Below are 12,104 nucleotides of genomic sequence, written 5' to 3'. Positions count from 1 at the left end.
ATATATATGACAACCTAAATAGATGTTTATAGTTTATAAAACCCGGTGCCGTCAAGTCGATCCAAAGAACAAATATTTTGAGTACATTTATTTAGCCACTAGACATTTATTTAGCCTGAGGGCTGTGTGTGGGTTTTGTTGGGGTAAGCATCCTGAATAATACGGCATGCGTTTGATCTCTCTAGAGTAATAGAAAGGCATATTCTAAGATACAGACAGAATTAAATTTCTGGCAAGACTAACTGTACACTTAAAAGTAGCATGCCAAAAGTTTTCTTTTGTGGTCAGGTAGATGGAGTAGTGAGGTTAGGTGGAAGTGGATGTACCACCTATGTTGGACTGCTGCTGAGGTCTGTTAGAACTGGGCAAGAGAGTGGTTGGGTAAGGTCTTTTAGAGCTGGGGCATTTACCTTTTTTTTTTAAATGTTTTTATTGGGCGTTGGGTAAAAGTTTACAACTCAAGTTAGTTTCTCATTCAAAAATGTATGCACAGTGTGACAACACTCTCCCCCTTTACACCCCAGGATCCCCGTGTCCATTTATCCAGTTTTCCTATCCCTTCCAGCCTTCTTGTCTTGCTTTTCGGCAGGAGTTGCCCATTCGGTCTTGTATAGTTGATTGAACTAAGAAGCACGTTTCTCATGTGTGTTATTGTTTGTTTTATAGGCCTGTGTAATCTTTTTCTGAAAAGTGGGCTTAGGGAGTAGCTTCAGTTCTAAGTTAGAAGGGTGTCCAGGGGCCATAGTCTCGGGGATTCCTCTAGTCTCTATTAGGCCAGTACCTCTGTTCTTTTTTTGTGTGTGTGAATCTGAATTCTGTTCTATGTTTTTCTCCCACTCTGTCCAATACCCTATCTGTTGTGATCCCTGTCAGAGCAGTTGGTGGTGATAGCTGGGCACCAGGCTGGTGGAGGCTGTAGTTCATGTGGCCTTTCAGTTCTTTGGGCTAATATTTTCTTTGCATCTTTCATTTTCTTCATTCTCCTTTACTCTGGACGGGATAGGACTAATAGGTGTTTCTTGGATGGCTGCTTAAAAGCTTTTAAGACCCCAGATGCTATTCACCGAAGTAGGATGTAGAACATTTTTTTTTATGAACTGTTATGCCAGTTGACCTAGATGTCCTTTGAGACTTAGGTCTAGAATTGGGCATTTTCTGAATTGAGGTTTAGAACCTTCATAAATCTTTAAGTGCTTTGGGCTCATATGGGAAAAGGAGAATAAGTACTGATTTTTAAGTCTGGTGTTGCACTGGTAATGTGCTTCAGGTAATTCAAACTGGAAAATGCTAATGTCCCAATCATGTGACGTGATACTGACTTGACTTTAAAAAAACTCAAAACAGAGATACAGGAAAAGATCTCCCACCAGCTTCCCTCTTAAAATAAGAACGAAAGTGCCTTCTTTATCATGAAGGATTTATTGGAAGATTCATTTAAATAGTGCACTGACTGGTTTCATTTTAAGTGTTTAACTTTTGGGAACATTGATTTTCAGAGACTTTTCAGAGACCACATATGTTATGGTATAGGCAGGCCAACCCTTAAAATTCTGGTATTCTCTCTTTATGTACTCCAAGTATTTCAAGTTCTCTCCTGTTTTTCCTCTTTTTTTAATAAAGAGAAATGATAAAGTTGAAAAGATGACAATAGCATGACTGTAAGGTAATTGGATTGATTAAAGAACAAGTTTTTTGTTGTTTTTGTTTTCTAAACAGATCTTTTATTAGCAACCAAATAAAAGCTAAGTAAACATTGTTTTCTTGAGGGTGGACAAAAAGCTTATTGTGCTTTTTTCTGATGATGTTGCCATTGTTCAGAAAGGTTTCAGATTTTTTTTGTGGAACAATTTTTAGTATCTACATCTTAGTCTGTTGAATAATTTAAACTATGTAAATTTTAACCACTTGGTTTTTGCAAACAGCCAAAATTCACTTGGAGCCAAGATTTGTGAATAAATTCTTTAAACTGAGTTAATGCTATGTTAGATAAAAGCCAAAGTGTAATTATGAAATAATAAATTTGATTTTTCTATGTGGTTATAAGTGTATTTTGAGAGAGATTCTAGAGAATTCTAGACATGCATAATGCAATGGCAGCATTGTTAAAATACATACATAATCTTGTAAGGTCCAACCTATTAATCAATTTTATTACCTTATAGTCATACTCCTACTCTGAGATTCATGCTAAAAATGAAATGCTCTGTAAGCTGGAAAGGTAGTATACTAGGACAAAGTAGTTTTGTTACTGTTGTTGTTTTGGAGGTGGGTAGAAGGGGCTAGAGTTTTTTTTTTTTTTTTGGTCAGGCTGAAGAAGCATGATAATTTAAGTTTTTGTTTGTACCCCTCAGTCATCCTGGGGCATTGAGATATATATTTGTAATTCAATATTAAGAGTGCTGGAGTAACCAAAAATGTTAGAACAATTTAGTTAACAATTTGTGTAAACCATGTAGAACAGAAGATAATTGTATGTAACTACTGTTTTCTGTCTGTCCTTCTCTTTGGGTTTTATTTTTTTTGTTATCTTTGGTGAAAATAGTAATTGTTGGGCACTTCAGAAATGTGTTTGTAAGTTAATGTTGACAGCTCTTTTATTACATAGCAAGTTAGTTTTCATTTTTGAACATTCTGATTATACTGAAGACTACTATGACTTTTTTATACGTCTTTGCGTTTTGATATTGTTATAGTGCCTTCCTAGTGACTTACGTTTATCTTCCTCCATCAAAAGGAAGAATTATGAAATGACTGTGTTGAGAAATCAGTTAAATTTTTGTTTATTAGTTTAAAATGTGTAACAAAATATTTTGATGAAATCCTTAAGTTATATTGGTGTTCATATGCTTTTTTCCTTTTATAACTCATTGGTTAAATAAATTTATCATTGTTTGAATTTTATTTTGTCAATCAGAACCAATAGTCCGTGACCATTGCTACTTAGGACATCAGTTAATTTTATGGTGCATGTTAAACTTAAGCCTTTTTATTGGAATTTTAATTTACAGAGTCAAAGACAGAGTTAAGTTCCGTTACTTTTCTTGAAGTGACAAAATGACTCTTACCTGGCTGGTATGTCTTACCAATATGAGAGTAAAAAAATGTTATCTTTACTCTTGAAAGGCAATATTAAATTGCTAACATTTTAATGATTAAAATGATTTCAGCAGTATTACATTTCTTGCTTTTTTAAAATGAATGTTGGTGTGTTTGCATATTAAATATAATTGTGTTCTAGGTTATCTTCTCAGCCTGGTGCTACATTACCAAACGGACGTAGTAGCTTATGTGAGTATTCTGTTATGAATTGGTTAGTATTGAAATTAGTGTAATGGTTTTAGAGTAAGCATTAAAGTGGGGAAAAATAGAGTAATTTAATAATGTGCTCAGCATACAATTGGAAATGGCTGGATTTTAGTTATAATAAAAACATACATAAACTTTAAGATATCAGTCACAAATGAAATAATTTAAATTATAACAGATTGCAGAACAGTTATAGAAATTTTAGATTATTGAATATTAAAGGTATTTAAGTGGTTATATTCACTTTTTTGTAGTCTTTTAAAAAAGTAATTTGTTGATTTTGTTTTTTCATTTTCTTTTTTGGTACTCTGTACTTTGAAATGGAAATATCTCTCTTCTTATAGCCCTTCGAAGCCACCCTCTTCGCGGGGAAAAAAAGGGAGATGGAGACCTTTCTTGTATAAATGGTGACATGGAAGTCAGAAAAAGCTGTCGTTCCAGGAAAAACAGATTTGAAAGTGTGAACCAGAGTTTGTTATTTGATCAACTAGTAAATAGGTATGAATGTTTATTCAATAAGCAATCTCATTTAATTAATTTATTTTTAAAACTAGTTATATATATATGTATGTATACACACATATACATACATACATAGTTATAATTTTATGTATGTGTGCATATGAATACACACACATGCATGCACATATACACAGTTGTTATGTGCTGTCGAGTCGATTCTGACTCATAGTGACCCTATAGAACAGAGTAGAGCTGCCCCATAGGATATCCAAGACTGTAATTTTTATGTAAACAGGAGCAGCTGGTAGGTTTGAACCACTGACCTTTCAGTTAACAGCAAAGTGCTTAACCATTATGCAACCAGGGATTTTATGTATATATATATTTTATATATGTATATATATATGTATATATATATATGTTAAAAAAGAACTAATACATACGTCTAACGATTTTTTATTGTAAAAATAGATTTAACAAAATATTTGATATTTCAGTAACCTTCATATATACAGTTTAATGACATTAATTATGTTCATCATGTTGTTCAGCCAGCACCTTAATCCGTTTCCAAATTATACCATCACCTTTAACAGAACCATTGCGTTCTTCTTTCCCACTCCTGCCCACCCTTCTCAGTACGGAGGACTTTTTCAGAATAACTGAAGTACTGGTGTAGCAATAAATACAATTCTGTTAAAGCTTAATTTGAGTTAATAAATTAAGTTTTAAAAGAATGTCAGTTTTTAGTTTACTAGATTTTGATTCAATTTGTATAATAGCTAAATTTTTGCCCGTTTTAAGCTCTTGTGCATAGTTATAATATAAAAAGTAATTTTATTTGGTCCTCACTACTAAGTTCTTTGATGTTTGCTCATTAAACATTTGTGTTTTTGATAATTTTCAAACAACATAAAGTTTGAGTATTGATATGTAGTAAGTAGTAGTTTGTTTAGTCAAGATTTTGAATTGATGGTGTTTTCAGGCTCAGTATGTGGTATTGAGTCATTTAGTTGAGTGAAGTGAGCCTAGCTGACTGCTCAGTATCTTCGTCCATTGAAACTGTTTTTCTCAGATAACTCGTCATCCTGCTTAGTCCTTACAACACCCTGGAGAGAGAGATCAGTGTAATCCCTATTTGACAGGAGAGGAGATTTATATGCTATAGTAGTCCTGTCAGATTTGGGGATTAGTTGCTATTTGTTAAGTACTTAGATCAGTGTCTAGGCACATAGTAAATGCTGTATAAATGTTTGTTAAAAAGATAAAATTTGCTAAGTTGTTAGCATGTATTTTATGGATGTGAGTGTCCTGCTCTATTTTCTGAAAATAACTGTTCAGCTAACCTTATACTGGCTTTAAATGTTTTACAAATCCCTTTATTCTGCATAATCCTTAGCAGCATCTTTCATTTAGAAGACTGAATTAGTTATTTAATTTTGTCAGTGCAATGGATCTGGTAGTCAATTATTTGTAGTATCATTATGGATTTATTTATTTGGAGCCTTATAAACAAAAATCTTAAGTTTTATCCCCGTTGCCATATATATAGTTGATTCTGACTCATGGCGACCTATGGGACAGAGTAGAACTGCCCCATACGGTTTCCAAGGACTGCCTGGTAGATTTGAACTGCCAGCCTTTTGGTTAGTAGGCATAGCTCTTAAGCACTATGCCACCAGGGTATCGTGTATTTCATAGGCTCTATTTTAATTAATAAATTTAGGCAGAAGATGTTAAAAGTTGTTACCAAGTGATACAGCCTGTGTGCTCAGGCTGTTGATAGCATTTTTTGTCCTATTCAGTTTTCTGGTTCCATGTTTTTAATTGGGCATTGTCTTCTGATTGGTGCTGGTTACAAAGATTGTTAATTGATATGTACAGTTACACATCAGAGATGATTTAACTATGCTTTGATGAAGAACTCTTTTTCATGTATAATGCATTGTACAGTCCCATCATTGTTTAAACCCTACTTTTCTTATATGACTGCAGTACTGCTGAAGCTGTACTACAGGAAATGGACAACATTAACATCAGACGGAATCGTCGATCAGGAGAAGTGGAACGACTTCGAATGTGGACAGATACAGAATTTGTGAGTGCATTAACTGCAACAACCTTTGCAAGTATTTTTTTTATTTTGATTGAGGAATTAAAATGGAGAGTAAACAGCAGTTGGATTTTATAGGATTAACACACTTGTTTCCTCCTCTTCTTTTCCAGTTTAGTTTGGAATTTTATTACCTTATCTCATATCCCATCTGCCACATCCTGCCCCTGAAGACTACACTTTTACCAGATGAGTGATCTTAAAGCCCAGCTCTGATTCTGTCACTCATCTGATTTGAACCTTTGATATTTTTTTTTTATTGGGTACCTAATTAATTAAAAATACCTTGACCTTCACAACCTGGCTTCAACTTTATCTTGTTATATACTATTGTCCAAGTGTAGCAAATCCTTGCCCATACCTTTTACTCTTACTAGTACTTCTGGTTAGCGACTGATGTAATTCTTCTTTGTTTCAAGGTTCATTTCAAATGCTGCCTACTGTAACAAGAGGAGTGTCAGCTCTTTGAATTTTAGAATATTTTATATCTTTCTTTTTTATTAAATTGTGCTTTAGGTGAAAGTTTATAGCTCAAATTAATTTCTCATACAAAAATTTATGCACATATTTTATGCGACACTACTTGTAATCCCTTTAATTGATAGCACACTCCCCGTGGGTTTTCCGTGTCCATCCAATCAGCTCTTGTTGCATCCTGCCGTCTCATCCTGTCTCCGGACAGGAGCCGCCCATTTGGTCTTGTGTATCTGCTTGAACTAAGAAGCAGTCTTCATGACTATTATTTTATGTTTTATAGTTCAGTCTAATCTTTGTCTGATGAGTGGGGCTCAGGAATGGTTTTAGTTCTGGGTTAACAGGGTATGCAAGGGCCATGGCTTCAAGGGTTCTTCTAGTCTCAGTCAGATCATTAAGTCTGGTCTTTTTACATTAATTTCAGTTCTGCTCCACACTTTTGTCCTGCTCCGACCGGGACTCTGTTGTGTTCCCTGTCACGTGTCTTTCTTTATGTTATTTAATTTGTTTTACTGCCACCTACTAGGCTGTGATTTGCTTGAGGGAGAGTATGTCCCTGGCATTGTATGTTTTAAATTTCTCAATATTTCCTAAGATTTATTTTCTTTCGTTTTGCCCCTTAAATTTTTTGAGTTCAATTAGCTCCTTTTTCATGAATATATGCCTTGCCACTTTATTGAGTGTGGGTGTAACCCACTGGATTCAGTGTATTTGTAGCAGGGAATAAATGCTGTGTTAAGTATTTGACAGATTTCCCTCTTTAAAAGGAAAATATGGATATGTATTCAAGAGTGAAGAGGCGAAGAAAGTCACTGAGAAGAAATACCTATGGTATACAGAATCATCATGAAGTTTCTACTGAGGGTGAAGAAGAAGGTTTGTAAAACACCTTATGAAATAAATACTGGAAAGTTTAGGTTGGAGGGAAGAAAAATATTATAAGTAATATATGCATAATATTGCTCAGTGAATGATTTTTAGCGTTTGAGGTCTATAATGTATAATTTGAAATAATTATATTGAGCAGGGATTCTAAGTTTTTCTTTCTTTCAGCTGGAAAAATACTTTTAGCTATACATTATACATTGTTATACAATGTACCTTATTACTAGCCTTTGGTAGTACAGTCATGCATTGCTTAACATCCATGATACGTTCTGTGAAATAGGACATTATGTGTTTTGGACGTTGTGCAAACACCATCTTACAGGCAGTTCCCGGGTTACGAAAATCTGACTTACTGACAGGTCACGCTTAAGAACCGACTGCCATAAAGTCTATTATGTTAAATATTTGAGTTAAATACAGTGGTTTGTAAGAGTGAACACACACACTACTTTGTGATGCTCATGAAAACATTTCACGGTTTGGCAGCGTTTCTTCAATGTATGCATAAGCCAACCAAACCCAGTGCTGTCGAGTTGATTCCGACTCATAGTGACCCTATAGGACAGAGCAGAACTACCCCGTAGAGTTTCCAAGGAGCACCTGGTGGATTCGAACTGCCGAGCCTTTGATTAGCAGCTGTAGCACTTAACCACACGCCACCAAGATTACGAGTGTATGCATTGAAAGGGAAAATATATGCTATGTACTAAAACAAACATTTGACCAACTGATGTTAAATAAGAACCGTATGTGCCTGTTCAGACTTACCTACAAATTCGACTTAAAGACAGTCTTAGGGACGGATCTTGTTCATAACTCAGGAACTGCCTGTATATACTTAGCAAAGCTACATGGGATACTGTAGTGTATTTGTATTGACTAAATAGCCAAGATGCTGTACACATACAATACTGGATTTCAGCTAATGTATCTGGCAAGGTAACGTATACATGAGATACCCGTGTCGCGTCAGGAAGCTGTTGTGTTTACTACATCTGGTTATGTCCCCCATGTCCTGTTCTCCGATGGGGATTTCTGAACTCTGTTATAACTTTATGGGACCATGGATGTATATCCAGTTGGATGTTGCCCAAATGGACCTTAGGCTGCGCATGACTGTATTTAAGTGACCTAATCTGGTGTGGCATTTGCTATGGGCAAATTTGCTTGTTAAGTGAGGCTTCTGTTGTACTTAGGTATCTTCTAACTGAAAGGTTGTTTTGCTGTCTGTAGCCTCTAAGTTTCTGATAATTTGAATACCAAATTTATTTATGGACTCAGGAGTGAATGGTGAAGTTTAGAGAAAGAGGAGTCACTAATACTAGTGGAGGGCTAGGGGTTGTACTGTTTTCTTTTGAGGCCTGTCGGGCCTCTCAACCTAGGAAACTGTATTGAATTTGTAGGGCTATAACTGGGAACATGAGAAAAACACATTGGCCCTGAGAATTATAAACTGATGACGTAGAGGATTTAATTCTGTAGGTGTTCATCTTTTTTATTGAAATGGATTTTCAAAATATTTGGTGCGTTATTAATTCAGGGTATGTTACTAGGAAATTTTACTAGCTACCACAATTTATGTAGTTTAGATAGAGAAGAATGGGTTTATTTCTCAAATTCTGTAACGTATTATTAGCAAGTTTTGAAGAGCTGATATTGCTAATGAAGGTATTTTATTGAGCAAATATTGTTGTTACAGCTAGAACCTCAGTATTGTTTCCTTTAGAGAAAATCGGTATAGGTGAGACAGCTTTATAATGGGATCTTTTCCTTTTCATTAACTGAACACCTTGTAGAGTTTCCAGAGTAGATATTCCATGTGCAGAATTTCTTACCATAATAAATAGTGTGCTATTGTGCTTTTTTTTTTTATTGTGCAGGCCTTTTTCATGAAGTAATTTTTTGAAGGTTTAAGAAACTTATTTTGAGGCAAATAATATTGTATTTGCTGATTTTCTCTAAAACACAGTGATAAAAATTTCTCAAAACTTAGAATAGGCTTTCAGATGTCACGAGCAAAATGTGAAATCCTTTGCTTGCATTTTTAGTTTCCTACTTCACTCAACATCACTAACAGTTTGAAAATTTTTCCTGTGTCTTCATATAATGATTGTGTTACTTCAATAATTCTTGTGATTAAAATGATAATTATAAAATATATAACATTTGGGAACCATATGCCTATGCATTTTCATCAAACTATTTTATTTTAACCTATAAGTAGATATCAGATCATAGCTATAGCCAAACTACTTTTTAAAAATAAACTTTAAAAAAATGAATCATAATGTACATAAATCTTGAGTGTACATCTAAGTAAATTATCATAAAGTCATTACTTGTGTGTCAAGAAATATACTATTTATCAATACCCTAGAAGTCTGCTTCATGTGCCCTTGTAATTCCTACCTACATTTTTCTACCCAAATATAACTAATCCATGTTTAACTTGTCAACAGATCTAACAGACCATTATATTCCCACCAAAAATTGCTCTTGCTGTAACATTAGTAATTACTTTGTTAGCTTATTTTTTTGCACTACCAATGGGCATTTGATTAGTAAATTCATTCAGTAATTAATTGAGCACTGATTGAGGTTTGCTGTAGTTTGGAAAATTTTAAATCATCTTCTGTTACTGCTTTTTATGACCAAAGAAATTTAAATGTCTTAAGTACATCAAGAGATCAAATATGACCGCACTGGCTTATTCAACAAAGAACTGTGCTCATGATTGGTAGGAAAGGCATTTTCTTTTACATCTATTTAGGTTGATTTTTAATTATATTGATTTATGCTGTACCGTAAAATATCGACACTTTTAAATGTCATCTGTGCAGAAAGAGTAAAAGATAAAATGTAAATATTCAGTTATAGAATGAACCAGCACTTGTGGATGAAAACAATGCCTTTTTTCTTTTTGTGTGTGGGAAACTAGAATCTCAAGAGGAGGATGGAGATATAGAAGTTGAAGAGGCAGAAGGAGAAGAAAATGATAGACCATATAATTTGAGACAAAGAAAAACAGTGGATCGATACCAAGCACCTCCAATAGGTGGGAAACTCAGAATAACTTCTTTCCTTCCTGTAGATGAGTAGTGTATTCTTCTCCACCCCTTTTAAAAAGTTAATGTTGCTTAATTTAGAAGAATGAAGCCTCATGAGTTCCTTATATATTTTCCTACGTGTACTTCTCACACCCTCAACTGAAAGAAGGGTAAAATACAGAGTAATAACATCAAATCATAGAGTATGTACTTTTTATATATAGAACCTTAAGTTTGATAGTATTACTTATGTTTTTGTATTATTTTATAATTTATTGAGCACTTTCATTTACAGTAGTTCTTTAGGGGAGAGCAACCTAACCTAGCAACCTAACTAAGATCGTAACAAGTAGTGGTATAGAGCTGTAGCTTGGCCAGGAACCTAGGTTTTTCGTTTATTTTTTAAGAAGGAAAAAGTATATCTTAATGCTGCTAAATCTGGCAATTAATGCATCAATCCTGCATGCACTCATTTGTTGACCTTTCTCCAGCTCTTGGGAAATTAATCCCTTCCAATTAAAAAAAAAAATGGAGCTACAATTCACATACCACAAAATTCACCATTTTAAAGTGTACAATGCATTGGTGGTTTTGTATATTCACAAGGTTGTGCAATCCTCACCACTATCTAATTCCGGAACATTTTCATCATTCCTTTTTCCTCTTTCCCCTAGTCCTTGGCAGCTACTCATTTAATTTCTGTCTCTATAGATTGGTCTATTCTCTACATTTCACATAAATGGAATTATACACTATGTAAACTTTGATGATTGGCTTCTTTTACTTCGCATAATGTTTTCAAGGAAGAACCTAGGTCTTTTGACTTAAAATCTTATGCTCTAAAACAGTGATTGATTCTCAGATATAAGAGTACATCAGTGTTACCTCACTAAGGCTTTGCTGCACATGTACACAGACATCTCCCTACTGCAGGTGGGATGCCCTGTCACAGCTAGTTCTGTTACTAATGGAGGAGGTATATTGGGGTAGGAAAAAGCTTACGAAATGTTGTTTTAATAAAAGTTTTCTTGAGGTATATTTATAATATAGTTCATTACACATACTTAAAGTATACAGTTTGACACATTGCTATCCATGTAGCTGTCACCACAGTCAAGATAATGAAACTGTCTACCAACCTCCAAAATTTCCTCCTGCCTCTTTGTAATCTGCCTCCACCATTTCTTGTGCCCTCCTCCTCCCAATCCAAGGCAGCCACTGATCTGCATTCTGTCACTGTAGATAAGTTTACATTTTCTCCAAATTTATGTAAATGGAATTATACAGTATATACTTTGTCTAACTTCTTCACTCAGCATAATTATTTTAAGACTCATCCATGTTATTGAACGTAACAACAGTATGTTCCTTTTTATTGCTGAGAGCATTTCATTGTATGAATAAACCACAATTTGTTTATCCATTCATGTGTTGATGGACATATGGATTATTTCTAGTTTATGTCTATTAAAAATAAAGGTGTTATAAACATTATAAGTCTTTGTGTGGACATATGTTCTTACCTTTCTTGGGTAAATAGTAATGGAATGGTTGGATTTTATGATTGGATGTATGTTTAATTTTCTGAGAAATTGCCAAACTGTTTTCCAAAGTGGTTGTACCATTTACATTTTCTCTAAGAATGTCTGGAATTCCAGAACACTTAATTGTGCTCATGAGGAACCTTTACATAGATCAAGAGGCAGTTGTTTGGACAGAACAAGGGGATACTGATTGGTTTAAAGTCAGGAAAGGTGTGTGTCAGGGTTGTATCCTTTCACCATACCTATCCAATCTGTATGCTGAGCAAATAA

The 12,104-nt window shown here is 34.4% G+C and overlaps 1 protein-coding gene across 5 annotated transcripts in view; it reads left to right on the top strand.

The window, feature by feature from the left end:
• ATAD2B (ATPase family AAA domain containing 2B) overlaps window positions 1–12,104 on the top strand; it is a 160,834-nt gene that overhangs the window by 33,359 nt on the left and 115,371 nt on the right. For all 5 annotated transcript variants that reach the window (XM_049905124.1, XM_049905122.1, XM_049905123.1 and 2 more), the window contains exons 3-7: window positions 3,239–3,288; window positions 3,651–3,804; window positions 5,764–5,866; window positions 7,123–7,231; window positions 10,182–10,298. In XM_049905124.1, coding sequence (XP_049761081.1) covers window positions 3,239–3,288; window positions 3,651–3,804; window positions 5,764–5,866; window positions 7,123–7,231; window positions 10,182–10,298 — 533 coding nt within the window. The remainder of the gene's footprint in view (window positions 1–3,238; window positions 3,289–3,650; window positions 3,805–5,763; window positions 5,867–7,122; window positions 7,232–10,181; window positions 10,299–12,104) is intronic.

Source organism: Elephas maximus, chromosome 12 (genome assembly GCF_024166365.1).
Source record: "Elephas maximus indicus isolate mEleMax1 chromosome 12, mEleMax1 primary haplotype, whole genome shotgun sequence".
Taxonomy (NCBI): Eukaryota; Metazoa; Chordata; class Mammalia; order Proboscidea; family Elephantidae; genus Elephas; species Elephas maximus.
The sequence above is the reverse complement of the archived record's forward strand: the minus strand, read 5'-3'. Positions and strand labels throughout refer to the sequence as shown.